The 25530-nt window shown below is 47.3% G+C and overlaps 3 protein-coding genes across 4 annotated transcripts in view; 2 read left to right on the top strand and 1 right to left on the bottom strand.

The window, feature by feature from the left end:
- Positions 1-5014, top strand: part of arfgap2 (ADP-ribosylation factor GTPase activating protein 2) — a 10803-nt gene extending 5789 nt beyond the window's left edge. The window contains exons 8-16 of the mRNA XM_062387660.1: positions 644-696; positions 1688-1824; positions 1941-2072; positions 2638-2766; positions 2844-2996; positions 3087-3213; positions 3370-3457; positions 3757-3881; positions 3981-5014. Of these exons, the coding sequence (XP_062243644.1) occupies positions 644-696; positions 1688-1824; positions 1941-2072; positions 2638-2766; positions 2844-2996; positions 3087-3213; positions 3370-3457; positions 3757-3881; positions 3981-4001 (965 nt within the window). The 3' untranslated portion in view covers positions 4002-5014. The remainder of the gene's footprint in view (positions 1-643; positions 697-1687; positions 1825-1940; positions 2073-2637; positions 2767-2843; positions 2997-3086; positions 3214-3369; positions 3458-3756; positions 3882-3980) is intronic.
- Positions 4932-13074, bottom strand: pex16 (peroxisomal biogenesis factor 16). The gene is made up of 11 exons (XM_062387780.1): positions 12789-13074; positions 12272-12307; positions 12035-12111; positions 11041-11174; positions 10637-10737; positions 10457-10534; positions 10229-10378; positions 9333-9405; positions 6346-6465; positions 6119-6183; positions 4932-5909 (listed from the first exon to the last, which is right to left on the bottom strand). The coding sequence occupies exons 1-11, from the start codon at positions 12919-12921 to the stop codon at positions 5851-5853; spliced, it is 1026 nt and encodes a 341-aa protein (XP_062243764.1). The 5' UTR covers positions 12922-13074; the 3' UTR covers positions 4932-5850.
- Positions 13073-25530, top strand: cars1 (cysteinyl-tRNA synthetase 1). 2 transcript variants are annotated; one of them, XM_062387269.1, is made up of 23 exons: positions 13073-13187; positions 15305-15532; positions 16244-16335; positions 16671-16759; positions 16844-16940; positions 17181-17279; positions 18907-19050; positions 19456-19596; positions 19732-19820; positions 19908-20029; positions 20524-20636; positions 20883-21011; positions 21116-21245; positions 21415-21518; positions 21970-22067; positions 22303-22492; positions 22624-22692; positions 22828-22909; positions 23043-23123; positions 23296-23363; positions 24187-24246; positions 24574-24657; positions 24761-25530. In XM_062387269.1, exons 1-23 carry the CDS (start codon positions 13166-13168, stop codon positions 24887-24889), a joined length of 2460 nt encoding a protein of 819 aa, XP_062243253.1. In that variant the 5' UTR covers positions 13073-13165; the 3' UTR covers positions 24890-25530. The 2 variants fall into 2 exon arrangements, with proteins under 2 accessions (XP_062243253.1, XP_062243332.1); XM_062387348.1 differs by lacking the exon at positions 15305-15532.

The raw sequence follows: 25530 nt of genomic DNA, 5'->3' as shown, positions 1-25530 counted from the left end.
GACAAGTGGAAAAAAAGAAACGTCCTCTAATGCATCTATAATTTGAATTCCAACCCTCGCTGAAATATTTGTTATTGTCAAGTTTCTGCCTGACATGTTCTTCTGGGAGCTGAGTAACATCTGTGCTATGTGAGCGGGAAGCTTTCATCTGTCTCTCCTCCAAAACAAGTGAACAAAGACCGAGAGGTTCCGTATCTGAGGTTTAGTGAAGCTGAGGTGAAAAAACCTTAATGGCCGAGCGTCGCTCTCTGTGCTGGTTTGATTGATCACCTCGTCGACTGTAAATAAAGATGGCCGACACGTCTCCACTTCCTCCTAATGTGAAAGAATGAAGCAAAATATCAAATACATGAACACGGCCATCTTGCACCTCTTGTCTTTTGGAGTCTTTGCAGTACTAGTTTATTTAATGTCGTCTTTGATTCATTGTTTCGTTCATGTCCCATTTGTTAACGTGGAGAAGTTGTTTTTGACCTATACTGCAGCCAACCACCAGGGGTGATCAAGAGGATTTGGCTTCACATTTGGGAATCTGTCATGTCGTCCATCTTTATTTACAGTCTGTGTGTCGCACAATAAAAACACACTCCTTTTCTTGTGAAAGTATTTTATAGTTTTTATAAAATGTCTTCTTGTTTTACAGATGTGAAAACGTCCCTAATTGGAAAGAAGAAGCCCATGGCTGCCAAGAAAGGGGTGAGTCATACTTTCACCCAATCACGACCTCATATCCTGATCGCTGAGGGAACAGGAGAGAAACCAAGAAGCCCAAAATATATATATATATATATATATATCAAACAATTGACTTTTTTCATTCAGATTAATCACCATTTCTAAAGTCCCTGAAAAATCCCCAAGTGGAGACACCGGAAATATTCAGTAAAATAATGTTACTTCATCACTCAGCTTGAAGTTTAACATATTTTAAGACATTTGAAAATCTTCTGCTTTGAATATTGATGAGGTTTATTGACATGTGGAGTCAACGCTTTGTATTAGAATTTATTTGACTGGTGTAAGACGGAGATGAAATTAGACGAATGCACATAAACTTGGTAAATAACATAAATCAAATATGGGTTTTGTTTTTTGGGGGTAATTTAGATTTTCTGGAATACAGATGTGATTAGAAATAGATGTGTTTGATGTTGACTTTGCACGTCACTTTTACTCCCGTCCGAAGAATAAGAATTATCGCTCTGAGCTTCACTGTTGGTTTGGTGCTGGTTCTGCTGGTTCTGCTGGTTCTGTTTATCAGTGAAGCTTGAATATAGGAATGCAAGTCTAACAGTGAATGGCTTGAGAATGATGAGTCCTCGTGGTGGTGAAGCCTGGAAGTGCTGATGGTGCAAACTGTGCTGTGTGGGATGTGAGTGGTTCAAACTGGGGCCAATGGGGTCGAGGCGAGTCCAACAGGGGGTCACTGTCACTCCTGGTGTTTATTCCCAACGCAAGTTTGGTCTTAAATTGAATGTCATTGTTTTAATAAGTTCTCCCTGTTTGTGTATGAGACCTTCTCGTCTTAGTTTCTACGTCACTAGTTGCAGGGACTAAAGTTTAATGTGAAACTTTGCTCCTTCAGCAGATGAATGAGAGAACAAACAGTCAAACCCACTCTTGATTTGTGAAGGTCTGGATCTCTCACTGTTTCTAATGTGCACCACATCTTCTCCCTCTGATGCAGCTGGGGGCCAAGAAGGGCCTGGGAGCCCAGAAGGTGAGCAGCAAGAGTTTCTCTGAGGTGGAGAAACAGGCACAAGTAGCCGAGAAGCTCCGAGAGGAGCAGGTGGCCGATGCAAAGAAACAAGCCGAGGAATCCATGTAAGATTTGTTTATCTGAGCTTCTTGAGTTCAGTAACGGTTGGGTTTTATGCTGCTGTTGCTGATTTCCATTCCATGTGTTTAAAACCTCTTAACATCCGTCTCACCTGTGGCAGTGTGACGTCCATGCGCTTGGCCTACAAAGAACTGGAGATCGACAGGAAGATGGAGGAAAAGAAAATTAAGAACTTGGAGGGCAAGAAGAGAGAGCAGGCCGAGAGACTGGGCATGGGCTTCGGACAAAGGAGGTAACCTAGCAGAACCTACACTGAGATCAGTGAGATGATCACATCTGAAGAATTCATAAACTGAGTCTCCGGAGTTTCTCCTGCTGGCCCGAGGAAAAACTCTGGATAATGTCCTGGAGAGCCCAAGTAGAAGAAAGCAGATCATCTGGAAGATGAGTCAGCGTTTTGTTGATGTTCCTGAAACACAAACCTGAAAATCTAAAATAATTTAAATATCTCGTGATGAAAAAGACTCGCGTACAAGACGATGAGATTTAAGAGCTTTTGATGATAAGAGACGACACAAGTTTGGATTTGCTGAAAACTAGAACACGTGATCTCTGCAGCAGAATCCCCCCCCCCCCCCTCACCTGGACACTCTGAACGTGTCCCACCAGTCCTCTGCCCTTGTGTTCTTCATGTGTGAAAGACAAACTCCCCCCCATTGTGCAGACCTTGTCCTGAGTTCATGTCTTTAGTCGTGTAGAGCCACTGAAGTGTCTGCAGATTATCAAGAGTCTCATAACACCGTGTATCTGACTCCTGAAAGAGAGCGTCTCTCACTGGTCACCTCTTCCTGTTTCAGTGCCGTGTCTCACTCCGTGATGTCAGAGATGCAGGTGATCGAGCAGGAAACTCCCGTTGGATCCAAATCCTCCTCTCGCTCCAAACTGGACATGTTTGATGAGCCGGGCTTCACGTCTGGACCGCCGAAGTACACAACGCACAGAGAATCAGGTCAGACAGGACGAGGGAAAGAAAAGAGCTAGATCTGCTGTGTTGATGTTTCAGGTATAAGGACAACCCGTTCACGGTGGGTGATGGCTTCGGATCGCGGTGGGACACTGAGGGAGGAGGCTCCTCCTTCACCACCTCCTGGGCTCTGGAGAAGGAGGACCCCAAAGAGGAGGTCACCATCTCTAGTATTCAGCCAATTGGAGAGAGGTATTCACATCGACGCTCAGTATTTGTTCTCATTTCAAAACTATCAAATAGTTGGTGCAGCTCTGATGTGTGGTCTCGTGTTTATTCCAGACTTCCCAGCAGGAGGAAAGCTGAGGTGTCGGCTCCGGCTCCGGTGTCGAGCGAGGCCCGGGAGAAGTTCGCCAACGCAAAGGCCATCTCGTCCGACATGTTCTTTGGTCGGGAGAGCACCGCCGAGGTGAGAAGCCTCCTCTGTTCTCAGCTTCAAACCAAAACTAAAAGCAGCTCGGGCTCAAGTTCAGAAGCAACTTTGTTTTGCAGTCAATGAATCCTGCAGAGGTTTTCTGTGTGGAACATGGATCTGTTACTGAACCTTTACATCTCCTCTCCTCAGTACGATGCTAAGACGAGACTGGAGAGCATGTCCAACAGCACCTCCATCAGCTCGGCTGACCTGTTTGGAGAAGACGGCGACCATAAGGGTAAGACCTGCTCGTCTGGGTGACATGAAGCAGCAGAAGGAAAGCTGATGAGATGTGAAAAGCAAATAGCAGAAAGCAGGTTCATCAGGTTTCTGAAGAACACGTCGTTCTTGTTAGAAAGAGACGTTCACTTTGTTCTCCACGAATTCAATGGAGGATTGGTTGATTGTTCGGTTGATTCTGAATCACTTCATCGCATTAGTTGCAAACCTCTACACTGGGGTGAAATTGAGGTTGAGTCTGTACATTAATTTAAACAACCTCCTCCTCCTCCTCCTCCTCCTCCTCCTCCTCCTCAGGGAGTGCAGCTGGATATGACGGCGTGCTCCCCTCGGGCCCCGACATCGCACAGTTCAAACAGGGAGTGAAGAGCGTAGCGGGCAAGATGGCCGTCCTCGCCAACGGGGTCATGAACACGATCCAGGTGAGTGGGCGGAGTCCAGGTGACGAGGAAACTGGAAAACGATTCTCAAAGCTCTTCAGCCTCCACGACGCTAACACGAGTTATTCTGTTTCCCTTCAGGATCGTTACGGCTCCTACTGATCGGTGGCGACGGGGGGGGGGGAGAGGGGGAGACGTATGAGCTGACGCCCGTGCAGAGCGTCCTGAAGACCACGAGCGTCTGGACGGGGACACGGGGACACAGGAGAGACAGTTGCATGAGGAAGACCCCTCCTCTCTCATCCCTCCTTCAGGCAGTGGGACAGTCTTTCTTGGCTCATTAGCAGACTCGTCTTCTCTTCGTACAGGAAGCCATCGCAGTGTCGTCTTTTTTTAAACCTAGAGTCACGTTGTAAAATACCACCGAGGATTTTTTGGTCTTAGATTTTCAAAGAGTTTACTCTTTTATATTTTATTCCTTCTACATAAATCAAAGTGTTGTTATTGATGATTATTATGAAATTCTTCATCTCTTGTTTTTATCATGATATTAAAAAAGTCACAGTATATTTTCATCTTTAAGCGTTCAGTGACGCCACCGGTTGTTTGTCTGGATCCTTGTGTCTCAGGGGAGGACTCAGTTCACTGAGTGGCTGGACAGTCAAACGTCCGATGTCCTCTCTGGGTATTTGTCTCCTGAGCGGTTGAACCCAGGAAGCGCTCGGAGGAGTCGGAGACTTGTGCTTTGTTGGACATTTCAACTTGAACCCAGATTAGTGTTAAAGTGGACGTGAATCCCAGCTCGTTAAACAACGACACCGACTGAATCACTGAAGCTCATCACGTTCAGTGGAGGCTGCCGGTTTCCCTCCCTCCTCAGACTAACCTTTTATTTTGAAAGGCCGATGTCGTCAGTTTACATTTTCAGACATGTTGGCCGATGAAAAGAAAAAGAACCAGTTCAGTTCCTGTGTAACACTGACCAGGTCGCATGCAAGTGAACACCATCCCACTGTACTGACGCGTGAAACGCACAACTTATAGAACGATTTTCCATGACTGTTCCCCACAAGAAATGACCAACAACGCAGATTGAAAGGATGAAACATTCAACTATTTATTTGTAGGCTACAAAAAGAAACGTATTCAGTATGTTAATAAAGATTTAAAACCTCCGCTGCCTTCAAGTCATTGACTGATACACACAAGTTGTCTGGATAAAAACCTGAGTCACCACCTGCACTTTGTGTCTGACGGGTTTTGAGTTCAGTGACGTTTGACAATCTGGACGCTGAGTGTCCCTCACGCAGAGACGTACAAATGACCAGAGGACAAATCCAAAGAGTCAAAACAAATCTGAGCATGTCGAGATTTACCTCAAGATTCAAATCGAACATTTGAGAAAACAAACGACCTCATTAGATTATATAACATCTGATTCAGTTCTACTTTATTCTTGAAATGCAAATGAAGAAAACTCTCCCTCCTCCTGTCTTCTTCCGTTTGACCCTGACACTCTGCAGCTTCTTCTGATCTGCTGGTGAACTCATCACTTGCTGCTGATCGGTGTCAAGTTTTCTCTCAGCAAACGAACGACAGACAAATCACTGACAGAGCTTCAGGCAAGAATAGAGATAATGAAACAAGACAATAAAAACAGCTCCATCTGTGTCTTCATCACACAGACGTGAGTAAATCAAGAACTCGATTATTCAGGTCTTAGAGGAAATCTGGTCCTCGTTCGCTGAACCTCTTTGTAGTGTCGGAGAGAACCAATCAGATTCTCTGAGAAGTCGTCAGGGTGGTCGCGTTTCATCTCTGACAGGAAACAGGAAGTGTTGTTAGAAGAAGGTGCAGCCGTGGAAGTCGTCTCCACAGCGTTTTCTCTGGTTACTGGGGAATTACAGCAGGAATCTGTGGCTGAACCTGGAGAGACGACCCCCAACGTCCTTCATCACCGCTGCCCCAGAACATCTCCATCAAATCACAAGATCCGAAACCCAGTCCGGTTTTATCCCCAGTTGTAGAAGTAGATCTTCTGCCAGGTGGGGAGATAATCCATCAGAGGACCTGAGGACAGAAGCAGCTGTTACTCCCGGTTCTCACAACAACCGCTGAACAGATGGATTGAAACTGGGTGGAAGGAAGAAGAGCTCATTATATTCAGTGGAGTGGTGGTGATTCCTGCTGACTGACAAACACACAACTGACAAACAGCACAGACAACATGATTTTAATGATGTTTTCTTTGTCTCCGACGTGTCATGTTGAGAACTTACGTGCAATGAGCCCGATTCCTGGAACGTGATCCGCGAGCACCCGGAGCAGGAAGAGAATCTTTTCTCTGCAGGTGAAGAAACACAATCACGTCACATCATTTATAATTTATCTGTTTTTTTATAATCCAAATAAAATATGAACTTGTCAATCACTTTGATCATAATGAATAGAGCATATGAATCAGCTGATTAATGAGTGTGTTGCTGACTCCTGCACAGAAACTCACTCAGAGAACTTGTCATAGAAAGGTGAGCGCAGGAGGTAGTAGAGCAGGAGGAACGTTCTCCTCCTCATCTCCACTCGCTCCCAGCGATTCTCAAATCGGCTTTCGTTCAGGACGGCGAAGCTGGAGGGAAGAGGGAAGACGGAAGAGGAGAGAGGGAAGAGAGAAGAGGGAAGAGAGAAGAGGGAAGAGAGATGAGGAGAGAGGGAAGATAGAAGAGGAGAGAGGGAAGAGGGAAGAGAGAAGAGGAAAGAGGGAAGAGAGAAGAGAGAAGAGAGAAGAGGGAAGAGGAGAGAGGGAAGATAGAAGAGGAAAGAGGGAAGAGGGAAGAGGAGAGAGGGAAGAGAGACGAGGAGAGGTAAGAGGGAAGAGAGAAGAGAGAAGAGGAGAGAGGGAAGAGAGAAGAGGAGAGAGGGAAGAGGAGAGAGGGAAGAGGAGAGAGGGAAGAGAGAAGAGGAGAGAGAGAAGAGGAAAGAGAGAAGAGGGAAGAGAGAAGAGAGAAGAGAGAAGAGGAAAGAGGGAAGAGGAGAGAGGGAAGAGAGAAGAGGAGACAGGGAAGAGGAAAGAGGAAAGAGGGAAGAGGGAAGAGGGAAGAGGGAAGAGGGAAGAGAGAGAGGGAAGAGGAAAGAGAGAAGAGGAAAGAGAGAAGAGGAAAGAGAGAAGAGGAAAGAGAGAAGAGGGAAGAGGGAAGAGGGAAAAGAGAAGAGAGAAGAGGAAAGAGAGAAGAGGGAAGAGGGAAGAGGAAAGAGGAGAGAGGGAAGAGAGAAGAGGAGAGAGGGAAGAGGAAAGAGGAGAGAGGGAAGAGGAAAGAGGAAAGAGGAAAGAGGGAAGAGGGAAGAGGAGAGAGGGAAGAGGGAAGAGAGAAGAGGAGAGAGGGAAGAGGAAAGAGGAAAGAGGAAAGAGGGAAGAGGGAAGAGGAAAGAGGAAAGAGAGAAGACGGAAGAGGGAAGAGGGAAGAGGGAAGAAAGAAGAGGAAAGAGGAGAGAGGGAAGAGAGAAGAGAGAAGAGGAAAGAGGAAAGAGAGAAGAGAGAAGAGAGAAGAGGAAAGAGGAAAGAGAGAAGAGAGAAGAGAGAAGAGGGAAGAGAGAAGAGGAAAGAGGAAAGAGAGAAGACGGAAGAGGGAAGAGGGAAGAGGGAAGAGGGAAGAGGAGAGAGGGAAGAGAGAAGAGGAAAGAGAGAAGAGGGAAGAGGGAAGAGAGATGAGGAGAGAGAGAAGAGGGAAGAGGAGAGAGGGAAGAGGAAAAAGAGAAGAGGGAAGAGGGAAGAGAGAAGAGAGAAGAGGAGAGAGAGGGAAGAGGAGAGAGGGAAGAGAGAAGAGGAGAGAGAGAAGAGGAAAGAGAGAAGAGGGAAGAGAGAAGAGAGAAGAGGGAAGAGGAGAGAGGGAAGAGAAAAGAGAGAAGAGGGAAGAGGGAAGAGGAGAGAGGGAAGAGAGAAGAGGAGAGAGGAAAGAGGAAAGAGGAAAGAGGGAAGAGGAGAGAGGGAAGAGAGAAGAGGAGAGAGGGAAGAGAGAAGAGGAGAGAGGGAAGAGGGAAGAGGAGAGAGGGAAGAGAGAAGAGGAGAGAGGGAAGAGGGAAGAGGAAAGAGAGAAGAGGAAAGAGAGAAGAGGGAAGAGGAAAGAGGAAAGAGGAAAGAGGGAAGAGGGAAGAGGAAAGAGAGAAGAGGGAAGAGGAAAGAGGAAAGAGGAAAGAGGGAAGAGGGAAGAGGAAAGAGGAAAGAGGAAAGAGAGAAGAGGGAAGAGGGAAGAGGGAAGAGGGAAGAGAGAAGAGGGAAGAGGGAAGAGGGAAGAGGAGATAGGGAAGAGGAAAGAGAGAAGAGGGAAGAGAGAAGAGGAGAGAGGGAAGAGAGAAGAGGAAAGAGGAAAGAGAGAAGAGGAGAGAGGAAAGAGGAAAGAGAGAAGAGGAAAGAGAGAAGAGGAAAGAGGGAAGAGGGAAGAGGAGAGAGGGAAGAGAGAAGAGGAGAGAGGGAAGAGGAAAGAGAGAAGAGGGAAGAGGAAAGAGGGAAGAGGGAAGAGGAGAGAGGGAAGAGGAGAGAGGGAAGAGAGAAGAGGAGAGAGGGAAGAGGAAAGAGGGAAGAGGGAAGAGGAGAGAGGGAAGAGAGAAGAGGAGAGAGGGAAGAGGAAAGAGGGAAGAGGAAAGAGGAAAGAGGGAAGAGAGAAGAGGAGAGAGGGAAGAGGAAAGAGGGAAGAGGAAAGAGGAAAGAGGAAAGAGGGAAGAGGGAAGAGAGAAGAGAGAAGAGAGAAGAGGGAAGAGGGAAGAGGAAAGAGGGAAGAGGAAAGAGGGAAGAGGGAAGAGGAAAGAGGAAAGAGGAAAGAGGAAAGAGGGAAGAGGGAAGAGAGAAGAGAGAAGAGAGAAGAGAGAAGAGGAAAGAGGAAAGAGGAAAGAGGGAAGAGAGAAGAGAGAAGAGGGAAGAGGGAAGAGAAGAGGAGAGAGGAAAGAGGAAAGAGGGAAGAGGAAAGAGCATCAGACTCGTTTCATTCAACTGTTCACGGGACTCGTTTGGGGGTTTTCAGAGACACAAGCAGGAGAAGGACGACCTGATGCAATGTTTCTGAACTTTGCTTCATAAACATTGCAGCTGGCAGCTCAGTAGACGAGTGAGTTTCTCTGACTGCAGCTTCGGCCTCAGGACGATTCTCTGAGTCGCTCCTCACGATCTGTGATTTATGACGGCTCTGCCTCCGGGCGGCCGGTCGTCGGATTCTCATGAATGCGACGCGTCTTGAATTCCTTCAAGTTTTGCATGAAAGCTTCAGGGCCCTTATTATGGGGCTTGGTTCAGAGCAGATTATCTTACAACAAAGAAAAACGACTCAACAGAACAATTAACGTAGAACGTCTGCATGAACAACAACAGACGCCAAACTATTTCAAAAGAAAATCCTCCATTATCTCTAGAGCTCTAGATTTGCATGTTCTCCCCGTGTCTGCGTGGGAAGAACAGATATGATATATGATGTAATATAAAAGTTCTATATTTAGAAAGTTAGTCACCTGGAGAGTTCCAGGACACCGGAGACGATCCACGGCTTCCAGGACTGTTTCCCACAGAGTGCGAGGCAGAGCACTGACCACAGGTCAGATTTAAGGAAACACTTCCAACCTGTTTCTACTCAGAAGCTGATAAATGCAACAGAACCTCAAACACATGGAATAAACTCTGATGGCTTCATTTTTTAACTCCGATTAAAGATTTAGACTTCGATTGAGTTTTAATTTGTCATGAGTTATTGTTCATTTAAGACTTTTCTGACAATATCAGAGACATTGAATAATTGAGTTCTGGGGATAAAAGTAATTTGTTGGTTTTGAGTAAAAGAACAAAAACATATAAATGAACATTTCACTCTTTCCTGAGTCGATTCCCTCACATATTTTCACATATTGTATATAAAATAATTAAAAATTGCACAATTACACAACTTTTTTCTTTATATTGCACTTATGTTGTAAATTGCATTTCTATTTTATCTGATTTATTCTACATTTTGTATCTATTAGTTTATTACATTTTCCTTCTGTGCTGTTTTTTCAATTTGGAATTTTTAAATGAATGATTCTCTCATTTCACTTCTCATGTGAAACAGTCGTCATCATTCCATCTCTGGACAGGCACACGCACTAACACACACACTTACGCACACACTGAAACATTCTCCCTCTCTCTCTCTCTCACCCACACTCTTCACCTCTGAGAAAAACAAGATCCTGTGAAAACCTCCAGAGACTTAAATCTAAATACTAAATCTCCTGTTGTAAAGTTCAGCGTCTGAGTCTTCTCTCGTGCACGGCTGCAATTTCTCTTCCAGCATTTTGATGCAGACTAGGATGAATTGAAGGAATCCTGAAGTTCTCAGGAGTCTTTCCTTCTAGGAGCTAGTGAAGGATACGGTGGACGAGCGGCCGTCCGATGTACACCGTCTCGGCGATGCTCTCCTGGAGCCGGAGCACGGTGGGTTTGCTCTGGAGCTTCTCCTTCAAGCTGCCGCTGCTCTTCTTCTGACTCGGTGCTCCCCACAGCCGGGCCTGCAGGGACGGGCCTGCCACGAGAGAGGGGGGGGGGGGCGTTAAGTGACTGACAGCAACAACGACATCAAACTACTGTAACGTGGTCTCACCGGTGCCCAGCGGCCTGATGACTCGTCCTGACCTCTGACCCACGAAGCAGGTCGCCTCTTCCAGCTCGCCGTCCTCGTCTGTGGACGAGAGGAGGGAAACAAGAAACACACAACTTGTTTCTACACACTTTGAACACACAAGTTGTGGCCTTAGGTCATGGTCAGTTTTATAGAACTGACCTTCACTACCAGGCTCCGCCCCTCTGTCCAGGGGGATTATGGGGGGGGAAGTCTGGATCCCGGATTTGTACCACAGAAGAAGAACGAAGCGAAAGATTGTCCTGGTGATGTCAGAGGGAAACATGAAGCACGAGACTCCTCCCTCTTTACTCTTTTGAATTATTATTATTAATATTCCAAAATCTGAAGCAAATCGCATACGTGACACATTTAAGCATAAAAACATCAAAGCACTCTGTGTTGTGTGTCAAAGGTCAACAAATACTTCATAGTCATGCTTAGTGGCCACGAGGATGTGCAACAATTAAACATAACACACACACACACACTACCGGACATGAACTGGTTTCAGAGCTGCTGCTTTGTGACAATTTAAACTAAAGTTCACAAGTTTTGAAACTTACTTAAAAATCTGAATGAGTCCGATCACCAGCCAGCGGCCGACCTCCCCCCACAGCTTGCTGGCTCCCATCTCCAGGAAGACCTCCACGGACTCCAGCACCGAGAGCCAGGTCTGGAGTCTCTGCTGAGACACAGTCTGGACAGAGACACACAAACCTTCACACAGGAACAACACAACATCTCAACTGACACTACCTGAAGACTTTCACACTCCAGGTCACAACATGTGGAGGTCAGAGGTTTATCTAAGGTCCTCGTCTCCTCCTCTGGATCGGCCCAGAGCGGCGACCTTTCACCTCTGTAATCTGTCCTGTTCACTAATGAGCAGTATGTGGGGGGGGGGGGGGGGGGTCATTTCACCTCTGTAATCTGTCCTGTTCACTAATGAGCAGCATGTGGGGGAGGGGGGGGGGGGTCATTTCACCTCTGTAATCTGTCCTGTTCACTAATGAGCAGCATGTGGGGGAGGGGGGGGGTCATTTCATAAGTTCACTGACGACCCTGATCACGATCCTGTTGGTCGCTGTTTTAATGAATTAATACTTTATCAGAAGCTTTATTCCTGTTTTGTCAGATGTGTTCTTACTTTCTCTTTTATCTGCTGGTGCCTGTCACCTACCCTCACAAATAAGAACCAGCTGCCTCGGCCCCTAATGACCTTCATCCCCTGCACAAGGTCAGGACCTGGAGGAAGGCCTGAGGTTCAGGGAGGTTTCCTGCTTCTGTCTGATTCAATCTGCCAACATGCACTGAATAGATTTGCCATTGGCCATTCAACTGAATCATTGTGATGTATTTGTATTTGTGGATGTACTTATTACTGCATGTGGTTCCTGCTGACTGTGACTTGTCCCTGTGGGTGGAGCTCCAACACGTTCCTTCAGGGAAACTCTGAATTCTGTCGCCATAACTGAGAAGCCTCTCTCTCTCAGGGGCGTTTGTTTGTGTGGTGATTGAGATGTGAGGTGAAGGTGAAGAACATCTGGAGGAACTCACCGCAGGGAGGGAACATCTCAGCCCTTTACGCAGAATGCTGTCGTTGAACAGAACCAGGAGGTTGGAGGCCGAGTAAACTGAAAAGGACACAAGGCCGTGGAGATGAGGTTCACCTTGTGATTAAACAGGACCCATCTGAGCAGCTGCTGACTCATGTGCAGAAACTGATCTCCACTCAGTTTATAATGATTCTATTTAACTGTAAAGACAGAAAACAGAACATTCAGCTTCACTCACCCAGTTCAGATATTTCATGGGAATCAGCAAATCGCCCTGAAACACAAGAGTCTCCTGTTATCACTCGTTTCACTTTAACATCTGAACTCGTGTGAATCTGTGAAATGACATCAGATCAACTGGACTGTGACTGACAGGTGGTTTAATAAAGGCTTTAAGTGTGTGATCACTAAACACACTGTTTACTGATGATGAGGATTTAACTGACTTCTTCTTCATGTGAACACAACTCAGCTCAGTTCAGTCGTGTTGATCCAGATTATTATTAATGCACATGAACAAATCATGACTCTTTGATTTTCTCCTAATGTTTTAAAACTTCTGATATCATCTTCAGTTTAATTCATTCATATTGATCATATTCCTAACTATCAAGTAGGACTTATTATGACTTATGGTGCCTATTGCCTCTCTCGTGCTTCCCCCCAGTGGGACCAGTGCCTCCCCCAGTGGGACCAGTGCAGCTCGAGCTCTGGGCTGTGGGACATGTGGTGCAGTTAGAATGAAGAGGTGGGACCTGCGATCAGATAGGACATGGTCCTCACGGTGGACTCCAGCTGGGCCGTGGCGGCCGGGTTCCTCCTCACGTACTCGGTGTAACGCTCGTAGACGCGGGTCAGTTTGTCCACGTGATCTTTAAAGTGCGACATTTCCCCAGCAACGTTCGAATCCCTCTTGAACTCAGATGCTGTCCAGTCTCAAGTTCCGCTGCTCGTTCAAAACACAAGTCACACACTTCCGGGCTCCACGGTCCGCCTGTCATTTGCGTCCCCCCAGCTGTGTTGATCGAACGCATTGGTTCCGGTTCCTGCTGTTAGCATGTAACACCCTCCTCTTCTTCTTCTTCTTCTTCCGGACACGTTATTGTTGCATCAGCATCGAACCTCAGCTGTGATGTCGTCCGCCGCAGATCCAGGTACAGAAACACGCTTCATCGCGTTCACAGGAAACTGACGCAGAGGCAGCGACAGGTTTAACGTGTTTCCCACGCGCGGTCCCACCGGGAGCTGACGTTAGCTCCGTTAGCCGCTAAGCTAACCCTGTCAGCCAGTCACACACCGAAGCCCCTTTTCAAAAGCTGCCGTTTAAACCCACAATAAACTGACCGCGAGGAACCGACAGACACTCACAGGACAACCGACCAGAGCCTGAGGGTTCTGAGTGTTTCAGTGAACATGGTTTTATTAATGAATCCCACGCGTTAAGTGTTTTGATTGGCTCTGACCTTTGCCCTCTGGTTTGACCTGTGATGAAGACAGTGGATGTGTTTCTCACAACAGATCAGCAGCTGATTCATAATTCCTTAACACGTTCATAACCACCAGGGGGGGGGGGGGGGGGTCAGGATGCTCTGAGGCTGCAGGGGTTGGATCTGCCCCCTGATCCAGATTCTGCAGCCGGATGTGGTCAGTTCTTCACTGAGCTGCATCACATCCAAGCTGCGTGGGAATCTGTCCAGAGGGTTTTGAACCCTGCAAACAAACCAGCTGCATAATGAGCAAAGACATGTGGAGTGGACACAGAGCTGCTGTCTGTCCACACCTCAAGTTGAGCTCTAGAAGAGACAAGCAACACATTCACCTCTGTCTCATGTTCAAACATTTGTGGATCATTCAAGAGCATCAAGTCTTCAGTTTGTCCGTCCTCCTGCCGTCGCTCTGTGGTTTCACATCTCCTCTGCCCTCCTGCCGTCGCTCTGTGGTTTCACTTGTCCTCCGTCCTCCTGCCGTCGCTCTGTGGTTTCACATCTCCTCTGCCCTCCTGCCGTCGCTCTGTGGTTTCACGTCTCCTCCGTCCTCCTGCCGTCGCTCTGTGGTTTCACATCTCCTCCATCCTCCTGCCGTCGCTCTGTGGTTTCACGTCTCCTCCGTCCTCCTGCCGTCGCTCTGTGGTTTCACTTGTCCTCCGTCCTCCTGCCGTCGCTCTGTGGTTTCACATCTCCTCTGCCCTCCTGCCGTCGCTCTGTGGTTTCACGTCTCCTCCGTCCTCCTGCCGTCGCTCTGTGGTTCTACGTCTCCTCCGTCCTCCTGCCGTCGCTCTGTGGTTCTACGTCTCCTCTGCCCTCCTGCCGTCGCTCTGTGGTTTCACGTCTCCTCCGTCCTCCTGCCGTCGCTCTGTGGTTCTACGTCTCCTCTGCCCTCCTGCCGTCGCTCTGTGGTTCTACGTCTCCTCCGTCCTCCTGCCGTCGCTCTGTGGTTCTACGTCTCCTCTGCCCTCCTGCCGTCGCTCTGTGGTTTCACGTCTCCTCCGTCCTCCTGCCGTCGCTCTGTGGTTCTACGTCTCCTCTGCCCTCCTGCCGTCGCTCTGTGGTTCTATGTCTCCTCCGTCCTCCTGCCGTCGCTCTGTGGTTTCACGTCTCCTCCGTCCTCCTGCCGTCGCTCTGTGGTTTCACTTCAGTCGCAGCGTCGCTCTGTGCGACTCTTCTGTCAGTCTCAGTACTGACGTCCTTCTCAGAAGGTAATTGTCGACTCTGTGGAGTTTGAGGATTTCACCGCACGTGTTTGGAAAATTCCAGAGAATCGTTTTTTGATCTGAACAAAAGGATTTTGGATTTCTTTTGTTGTGTTTCTCTATTTATTAGTTTGTCCTTGAATCCCAGTCAGGCTGATGACCAAGGCCGGAGACCATGTGACCCCCGCTGGTCATGTGACTCACCTGTCAGAGCCTCATCATTGTCCCTGTTGCTAGAAGAATCCCAGTACTTCTCATTTGACTCAGTCCAGAGAGCAGGACGTTGTAGGAACAGGAGGAAACTCAGAATCACTTTCATGTGTCCTGTCGTATCCAACAGAAATATTACTCAGTTAACTGTGCATGTCTGTTTTTTATGGACACCAGGAGTTGATGACTCATGATCTGTAGTTTTCAGTTTGACCTTTTTAACATCATTGAGTTGAGAATGTGCTGACTTGCTGTTCTCAGTGTTTGTAACGATCCTGGTCTGTGGTGATCCAGCCTGTCAGTGTTGTTGTCTCTGGCTGTTGTGGCCTGGTCTGTAATTCTGTGCGCACGTTTGCCCTCTTGTTTCTGCAGCCTGTGACTATGGCTTCTTGCTACAGATACATGAGGAGGCCACGCTGGCCGTGGCCCTGAATGACTTCCTAGCCTCACGCAGCTACCTGGCTGGGTTCAGCTTCTCCCAGGCCGACCACGAAGCCTTTAGGCTCCTCCACAGGCCCCCAGACCCCCAGCATGTCCACGCTCTGCGCTGGTACAGACACGTAGCCGCCCTGCAGCCGGACGTCCCCCCTCAGAGCAGCAGTGAGTAGACGGCTGAAGGCATGAACGACGTGTTCTCGGTCTCGCGGCTGTCCGAGCTCCCTGAGAAAGCCTCGTCGATTAGTGCTGAGTCATCTCTAACCTGCAGCTCGTGTTACAGACATTTGAATGAACTCAGTTTGAACTTTCTCTTTTCCTGTGAGTCGCTGTGTTTGAGGACTGGAACTTGAAGCTCAGTTTATCACTGTTCAAACAGAGCAGCGTGACAGCTGGGACCGATGATCCAGACTCAGAGAGAAACTGAAGAACATGTTGAAGAAACACAGACCTGAACCGTTTTCTGGAAACTGGATATTGTTTTGAGTTTAGAAACAATATCTAATCATCAAGTGATATCAATTGATATCCCTGATGTGTGTGTGTCTGTTTGTGTACGATGTGTGTGTCCCCTGGCTTTAACCACAACTTTCACTCTGGTGCAAAACATCAGTCTTTCAACTCTGAAGTCATCATTGATTGAGATAAATATCAATGTGGACGTATTAAATTAATTTATCGTGATATAATATTGCAAAGCCATAATCGCTTGAGCTGCATCTGTTTTGATAGAGTTTCTAAATTCAGATATTTTCAGATTTGCATGTAAATGCTTTAATTTCTTGTATTTAAAACAACAAACAGTGAATCAAAGTGATTTTTAATAAATGTTTTCTCCTTATATAATGTGTTTTTGTGTTTGTGTCACTTTCACAGTGAAGGCAAAGCGGGTTCAGCCTCCCTGGTCTCCACCAGCAGGGACAGATGTTCCACAGCTTCTGCTCTACAACAGTCTGACCAGAGCGAAGGTACGTGAGAGTGAGAGGCACATTTCAAATCCTCATTTTCCCCAGGAAACAGACCTTCTGATTAAAAAGACCATTTATTTGGTTTGACTCTGTGTTCGACGTCAGTTTGGATCAAAGTTTGTCGATGGTCACTTTTCTCTTGACGGGTGAAACCCTGAAAACTGTAAAACCATCACAGATGTTGAATCATAAACCTGATGTCCTCATTTTCTTTTGATCAGAGTTATTAGGTTTATTATTTTTAGGAATATAGGTTCAACTGGAATGGTTCCAGCTCCAGAAACACACAGGTAAAGAAGATATCTGATTTCTGATCTGTTGTCTGGATGTTTCAGGAGCCGTTTGTTCCTCAGAAGGGGAACAAGGTGACGTGGTACTGCTGTGGACCCACCGTCTACGACGCCTCACACATGGGACACGCCAGGTCAACTCCTTATGAATTACTACTATAACTTAGAGTAGAGTCACAAGTTTGTCTGTTTAACAGAAATGATTTCTCCCTCTTCAGATCCTACATATCATTCGATATTCTGCGCAGGATCCTCAGGGACTACTTCAAGTTCGACGTCCTCTACTGCATCAACATCACAGACATCGACGACAAAGTGAGTGTGGATTCACTTTGCTTCACTGGATCCTATTCATTCCTCTGAGGCAGCATGTTCACAGGCTCTTGTGATATCTCAGCATGTTTGATGGTTTTTGTTTAGATATATGCTTCCTTCAAAAGCATTAAAAAGGTTTGATATGAGCATCTGTGTCTAAAGTCCATTATCAGGACGGATTTGTCTTAATTTATTTGTAATTATGTTTACCTGGGCTTCATTCTTGTATTTTTTTGCCAGATCATTAAACGGGCCCGACAGAACCACCTCCTGGACCAATACAAGGAGAAGCAGCCGACAGCTGCTCAGATCCTTCAGGACGTCCTGAGTGCCAGAGCCGTGAGTTCAACTTCCACACAGAAGTAATAAACTACCTCAGGAGACGGGAGACAGAGACAACAGAGCAGTGGCTGAGGACTCACTTTGTACCTGCCCAAGTCTCCGCCCCCTTTCTCCTCCAGACTCACTAGTTCTGTATCTGTTTATTCACTAGTGGTCGCTCCACGCCGCTCTGTGTTCTGTTCACCTCTGCTTCCCCACGCCGCTCTGTGTTCTGTTCACCTCTGCTTCCTCATGCCGCTCTGTGTTCTGTTCACCTCTGCTTCCTCACGCCGCTCTGTGTTCTGTTCACCTCTGCTTCCTCAAGCCGCTCTGTGTTCTGTTCACCTCTGCTTCCTCAAGCCGCTCTGTGTTCTGTTCACCTCTGCTTCCTCACGCCGCTCTGTGTTCTGTTCACCTCTGCTTCCTCACGCCGCTCTGTGTTCTGTTCACCTCTGCTTCCCCACGCCGCTCTGTGTTCTGTTCACCTCTGCTTCCTCAGGCCGCTCTGTGTTCTGTTGACCTCTGCTTCCTCAAGCCGCTCTGTGTTCTGTTCACCTCTGCTTCCTCACGCCGCTCTGTGTTCTGTTCACCTCTGCTTCCTCACGCCGCTCTGTGTTCTGTTCACCTCTGCTTCCCCACGCAGCTCTGTGTTCTGTTCACCTCTGCTTCCTCACGCCGCTCTGTGTTCTGTTGACCTCTGCTTCCTCAAGCCGCTCTGTGTTCTGTTCACCTCTGCTTCCTCACGCCGCTCTGTGTTCTGTTCACCTCTGCTTCCCCACGCCGCTCTGTGTTCTGTTCACCTCTGCTTCCTCACGCCGCTCTGTGTTCTGTTCACCTCTGCTTCCTCATGCCGCTCTGTGTTCTGTTCACCTCTGCTTCCTCACGCCGCTCTGTGTTCTGTTCACCTCTGCTTCCTCAGGCCGCTCTGTGCTCTGTTCACCTCTGCTTCCTCACGCCGCTCTGTGTTCTGTTCACCTCTGCTTCCTCAGGCTGCTCTGTGTTCTGTTCACCTCTGCCTCCTCTCGCCGCTCTGTGTTCTGTTCACCTCTGCTTCCTCACGCCGCTCTGTGTTCTGTTCACCTCTGCTTCCTCAAGCCGCTCTGTGTTCTGTTCACCTCTGCTTCCTCAAGCCGCTCTGTGTTCTGTTCACCTCTGCTTCCTCACGCCGCTCTGTGTTCTGTTCACCTCTGCTTCCTCACGCCGCTCTGTGTTCTGTTCACCTCTGCTTCCCCACGCCGCTCTGTGTTCTGTTCACCTCTGCTTCCCCACGCAGCTCTGTGCTCTGTTCACCTCTGCTTCCTCAGGCCGCTCTGTGCTCTGTTCACCTCTGCTTCCTCAGGCCGCTCTGTGCTCTGTTCACCTCTGCTTCCTCATGCCGCTCTGTGTTCTGTTCACCTCTGCTTCCTCACGCCGCTCTGTGTTCTGTTCACCTCTGCTTCCTCAGGCCGCTCTGTGTTCTGTTCACCTCTGCTTCCTCAGGCCGCTCTGTGTTCTGTTCACCTCTGCTTCCTCAGGCCGCTCTGTGTTCTGTTCACCTCTGCTTCCTCACGCCGCTCTGTGAGAGGCTCTGCGTCGCTGCCTCTGAAGCACGGATCTCAGTCATGATCCTGTCGTGTGTGACGTGTTTCTGTTTTTCTGTTTCCAGCCCTTCCAGGTTCTCTTGGCTGCGACCACCGACCCAGACAAGAAGCAGATGCTGGAGCGGCTGGACGCCGCGGTCACTGCCGCCCTGAAGCCTCTGCAGGCCGCGATGGAGAGCGGCGCCGAGGAGGTGCAGCCTCTGGCCCAGGTAACACTCAGCACTCCTCAATTCCTCTAAATCCAAATTTGAAAATGACATTGCTTTTTAAATTATATTTCCAGTGTTGAATTATGACATTTAAATGATCTTTTATATTTCCTGTCATTTGACAAAATTAAGAATATGATTTATAAACGTTTCTCCGGAGTTTCTCCTACAAGCCCCCGAGAAACAGCTCTGGATAATGTCAGAGTCCAGAGAAAACAACTGGAGATTCTCAGGAGGATCTGGCGTGTGGATGATGTTTCTAACATGTGATGGAATAAAACTGAAAGAAACTAAAAGAATATAAATATGTCAGGATGAGAAAGAGAAGCCATGAAGGAAGCAGACGCTCCGGCGTTCTTCTTAAGTAAAAGCTAAACGCTGAAAACGTCTTTGTTTCTCCTGAAGGTCCTGCTGGAGAGCTCCAAAGACCTGCTTTCCGATTGGCTGGACACACAGTTTGGAAGTCAAGTCACAGAGAACTCGATCTTCTCAATTCTCCCTAAATACTGGGAGGGAGAATACCACAAAGACATGGAAGCTCTGAACGTAAGTGGAAGGGAAGTGAACGGGTTTCTAAAGTCCTGCTCAGACAGAGAGGAGTGGAGATCAGGAGTCAGGAGTCGTGAAGGTTTGAACTCTCTCTGGTGTGGTCACTGATGCTCACCTCTGTGCGACCTCCAGGTTCTTCCCCCTGATGTCCTCACCCGGGTCAGCGAGTACGTGCCTGAGATCGTGGAGTTTGTGAAGAAGGTCGTCTCAAACGGTTACGGGTGAGGAGGAGATGATGTCACTGTTTGAACAAAAACTCCGTCACCGCGCCTTCGTTTTGATTATGTTTGGTTTTGTGATGTTTTCAGGTACGAGTCCAACGGGTCTGTGTACTTCAACACGTCCAAGTTCGATTCCAGTCAGCAGCATTCGTACGCCAAGCTGGTGCCAGAGGCCGTCGGGGATCAGAAAGCTCTGCAAGAGGGAGAAGGTACATCCACACCTTTCCTTTGATAGATGTTAAAGGGGAATTCATTTTTCAAACTGAGCCCCACAGTGTTAAACATGTGTGTGAATGTAAAGTTTAGAATCGGTCCGGTCGTCTCCAGCAGGGATGTTCTCTATTGAGTAAAACTATCACAGTCCAGGAAATGTCCATTTACACACAGACATTTACAACCGATGGTGACAAGTGGAAAAATAATAGAATTCACCTTTACTTCTTCAAACTCTAACGTGTAGAACCTTTGGAGTTAAAAACCCTTTCAAATTATTTATTGACTTTAGCTAAAAACAGAGAGACGTCGGTATCTCGAGTGTAAATCTGTGTTTTCTCTTTAACTTCATTTATCTCCTGTGGTGTTGTTCAAATCTTAATATAAAGATGAAGATGGATCATTCTTTGACTCTTTGTGTTATCTTCATGTGACTGAGGTCAGAGTCATGCTGGTCTCTTCTGATTCCTCCTCCTCTCCGGCCCTGCAGGTGACCTGAGCATCTCGGCCGACCGACTGAGTGAGAAGAAGTCCCAGAACGACTTCGCCTTGTGGAAAGCCTCCAAACCAGGGGAGCCGTCCTGGGACTCTCCCTGGGGCAAGGTGAGAGCTCAGAGGGTCACAGGAGGAGGTTCTGATCCGTTCATCTGAGGTTTGAAGAGCAGCAGCAACATCAGCTCATTTAACTCCTCTAAGAGGAAGGTGTCCGCTGGTTAGAGTCGAATCGATTCCACTGCACAGGTCACATGGTTTTGTTTGTGTTTGGTTGACAGCAGATTAAAACTCATCAGCTTTTATCATATCTCGATTTATCAAAAATAATGTTTTATCTTTTGGATGTTGCCATAGGGACGACCTGGCTGGCACATCGAGTGCTCGGCCATGGCCGGGTCGATCCTGGGAGAGTCCATGGACATCCACGGGGGGGGATTCGATCTGCGATTCCCTCATCACGACAACGAGCTGGCTCAGTCTGAGGTGTGTGTCTGTGTGTGTCTGTGTGTGTCGGTGTGTCCCTTTAAAAGCCTCTTCCTGTAAAGTAAAGTACAGACACTGATGTTTGTGGGTGTCTTCCCTCTCAGGCTTTCTTTGATAACGACTGCTGGGTGCGGTACTTCCTGCACACCGGACACCTGACCATCGCAGGCTGCAAGATGTCCAAGTCTCTGAAGAACTTCATCACCATTAAGGACGCGTTGGCAAAGAACACAGGTGATTCCCCGGTGAACGGTCACAGAACCCTGACCCCAGGCCTGCTCCTCTGAAGCTCCAGCAGAGATCTTATCTTGTTTCTATTGTTTAGAGTCTGTAGAGAGAAGAAGCTCGACAACCAGCAGATGGTTTGTTGCTGTCAGATAAACGTCTGCTCCTCCTCCTGCAGCGCGACAGCTCCGCCTGGCTTTCCTGATGCATTCCTGGAAAGACACGCTGGACTACTCGTCCAACACCATGGAGTCGGCCGTCCAGTACGAGAAGTTTCTGAATGTAGGTGGATTCAAGCTCCTGTTCAGGCCTGGTGCCAACAGCCACTGGTGCCCACAGCAGAAATAACTGCGCTTGCACTCAAATCACTGCAGCTTGTGCTCAAGCTGCGTTTCCACTCAGGGCTCCAGCTGCTCTCCTCCTCTACTTGTCATCACTACACCTTTCTTTCTATTGGTTGAGGAGTTCTCACAGACTTACTGCACAAACAAATCCAAGAGAAATAATCACAGAGTGAGTTTCAGATGAGCACAGACGCAAAGAGAGGAGAAGAGCTGAAGCTGAAGCTTAGGAAATCTGTCCAAGCATTCAAATATCTGAGTACAAGCCCACAGTTAGAGCACAAGCAGGGGCTCTTGAGTAAAGAGAGGGAAAACCCCATATATCCACGACTTATGATCATATCAACAGAGACTTAATCCTGAGATCTGTTCTGATCTTCTTCTTCATCCAGGAGTTCTTCCTCAATGTGAAGGACTTACTGCGAGCTCCGACCGACATCACGGGTCGCTTTGAGAAGTGGGAGGCGGCCGAGATGGAGCTCAACGACAGGTGAGTGATCGAGCATGAGCAGGTTTATCAAGGCAGCAAGCTGATAGCGGCAGCTCGACTCTCAGCCAATCAGAGAAACACTGAGTTTAACAGGGAGCTGCTTTGTTATTATTATTTATTTGTATTATTCACTGAACCTCTGAATGAACTTGCTGAGATTCACCTGCACACACCTCATTTAATCCAGTTAAAAACCAGTTTGAGACTCAAAGCACTGGTTGCTCGTGTCGTCCAGTTTCTTCGACAGGAAGTCGGCCGTGCACGAGGCGCTGTGCGACAACATGGACACCCGCACCGCCATGGAGGAGATGAGACAGCTGGTCAACCAGAGCAACAGCTACATCGCCAGCAGGAAGAGCAGCAAGCTGAGGCCCAACCGCCTGCTGGTGGAGAGCGTGGCGGTGTATCTCACCAACATGCTGAAGGTGAGCGCCTCCATCTCCCTCCACACGTTCGATGCTGATGATGAACCACACGGCAGCGGACCAGCCACCTCCCGGAGCTCCTCCTCATCTCATGTGATCTGGTTCTCACTCATGGTTGTTTCGTCCTTCAGATCTTTGGCACGATTGAAGGATCCGATCCCGTTGGTTTCCCTGTGGGGGGGCAAGGTCAAAGTATTGACGTGAGTAAAGTGACACTTTGCTGTTTACACTTTTCATTGTCGGAGGAAATGTGTGACGATCTCCTGCTCAGTGACCGATGAGTTCAGGTTGTTGTGAGTCTGTGAGTGTGAAGTGTTGCTGCTGCTGTCTTCCAGCTGGAGAGCACGGTGATGCCGTATCTGTCGGTGCTGTCGGATTTCAGAGAGCGGGTCAGAAGAATCGCCAGAGAACTGAAAGGTCGGAACCTGAACTTGAACTTTCTGTTCCTTTTATATCTCCTGATATTTAAGTTTGACATTATGGAAGGTGGGATCATTTGACCTGCAGTGTTTCTTCTCTAATTGAAGCTCTGTTATGAAATGCTCTACAGTGACAGAGCTGCTGCAGCTCTGCGACACCGTGCGGGACGACACGTTACCGGAGCTCGGCGTGCGACTGGAAGATCATGAAGGTAACGCTGCTTCTGAATCTTCAATATTCTAAAACCCATCAAGCATTGTCTGTATTTTTTTAGTTCAGTTTCATATTTTTTTAACCAGGTTGAATTTAAAAGTGTGGAGTCGATAGAGTTCCACAGTACGACCAGTGTCTGTGACTCGACAGTAACTGGAAGTGTTTCACAGGTTTACCCACTGTGGTGAAACTGGTGGACAAGGAGACGTTACTGAAGGAGAGAGAGGAGAAGAAGAAGGTAAGAGACGAGTGGAGACACTTTATTCAGACCTGCACTCATCTCCAGATCCAGATCAAATCTCCTGATCTCAGTGAGTCCACGTGAGAAACCAGCAGGAGATTATCTGGAGGATTCACGGTTTCTACACATCTGACCTCTGACATAACAATCAAAGCCATCAAAGCCCTGTGAGATCAAATGAATGATTCAGAAAGTGAAACGCTGGAGTGCTTTTACTTTGAAACCGGATCAGGAAGTGTTGTAAAGAAGTTTGTGTCATAGAAAGATAAAAGTTTTGTTTTACAGAAAAGCAAAAAGAGAAAATTAACTTACACCTGAGTTTTAATATTTATCTTTTGATCTTATGTCACAAACATGCATTTTAAAGTGTTAAAACCACTTACTAAATAAAAGCACTCCAGCGTTTCTGTTTATGGAATCCATTCTTTGTTAAAAAAGTGAATATTTGCAGGAGCGGAAGATGCACAACTTCATACTGTGAAGTACTTGTATTTCTTTGAATACAGGGGACTTCTTTCAATTCAATATTCAAGTCAAAGCCCATTGAACCTCTGCAGAACATGTGGTTGAACTGAACAGATGCTGAAAATATGAATTCATATTAATGTGAATATTGTGCATTGAATAGATAAAGTTGCACACCTGCCATTCTTTGTGTTTATTTATGCTCCTACATTCAGCCTCTAACAGAAATTGCTAAACTTATAAACATGACTCATGTCAGTGGGTTTCTCAGAAGATATCAGGGTGGTAGATCTGGGCTTATGGTCTTGGGCTCGAAATGGTTTGGTCTTTGACCTGAGGTCTTCTTCCTTCACAGATGGAAGAAGAGAAGAAGAGGAAGAAGGAGGAAGCTGCCAGAAAGAAACAGGAACAAGAGGTCAGGTGGCTCCGTGTCCACACTAAAACATTTTCCTGTTAGAACCCAGACCAGCCTCTGTATCAGAAAACCTCATTTTAACATCCTCCCCCTCATGTGATGGAGGTGAAGAATCCAATCAGGAAGAGGATGTGTGTTTCTGCATCATCCTCTCCTAAAGTCTTCCATTCTGTTCTCACAACTCGCGAGTTTTCAAATGAAAACATTTTCACCAATGTTTCCAGAAGTTTCTGGAGCTTGAAATCTGGCGACAGACCGTCTGTTGTTCTGATGGAGTCGGACTCGAGTGAATCACTCGTCAGTAACTCGCTGCTTTTCCTGTTTCAGATGGCGAAGCTCGCCAAGATGAAAATCCCTCCATGTGACATGTTTCGTTTAGAAACTGACAAATATTCCAAGTTTGATGAAACGGTAAGTCACTCGTTCACGCCTGTTATTACCTTTCGGTTCAAATATTGATTTTAGAAACTTCAGATGATTGGATGAGCTGAGTTGTTTGTGGTTGTGTGCACAGGGTTTCCCCACGCACGACGCGGAGGGGAAGGAGCTGAGCAAAGGTCAAACTAAGAAGCTGCGTAAACTCTACGAGGCTCAGGAGAAGTTACACAACGAGTTTCAGCAGACGAACAAAAACGGAAACTGATTGTGTCAGTAAATCATCTCCAAACCATCCGCTGGTGTTCGACCTCATAAACAATGTTTTTGTTCAAATCTGTCTTTAGAGAATTTCTTCACAGTTTCACCAGTTTGGACTCGAACATGTCGTGATTAGATTCCAGAGGTCAAAGGTCACAGTGAACCCATGAGTCTGGGAGATAAGCGTGTGTAGACGGAGGCTCTGATTGGAGGAGACGTGCGACTGCAGGACGGTGACTTTCGTTTCTGACGAATAATAAGGTTTTATCTCATTTGTATGAATTCTGTGATTGTTTAAAAGATGTTCAGGTTTGTTTGATCAGATTTTTACTAAACCTGAACTGATGCTGAGGGAACTCTCCAGGTCCAGGTGTTCAATAAATATCAGGGTTGAACTAACGTCCTCTAGAAACAGGACAAACAACCTTTAAACCACTGACATGTTAACAGATGTGTCTGGTTTCATTCTGCCGAGAGACTCGTCTGTTCACCGGAGTCCAAGAAGCCGCTCGGCTCTTTTTGTCTGTTCACACTTTTCCTCCGATTCATCAGATATTTGTAGACGTGATTTTAATTCAGTTGCTGATCTGCAGAGCAGCGTTTGACTCTGTACAAACAGTTCTCAATAAAAACACATGAACCATCTCA

This window comes from Platichthys flesus, chromosome 1 (assembly GCF_949316205.1).
Source record: "Platichthys flesus chromosome 1, fPlaFle2.1, whole genome shotgun sequence".
NCBI classification, from domain to species: domain Eukaryota; kingdom Metazoa; phylum Chordata; class Actinopteri; order Pleuronectiformes; family Pleuronectidae; genus Platichthys; species Platichthys flesus.
Note: the sequence above shows the minus strand (reverse complement) of the source record. Positions and strands in the feature narration are given on the sequence as shown.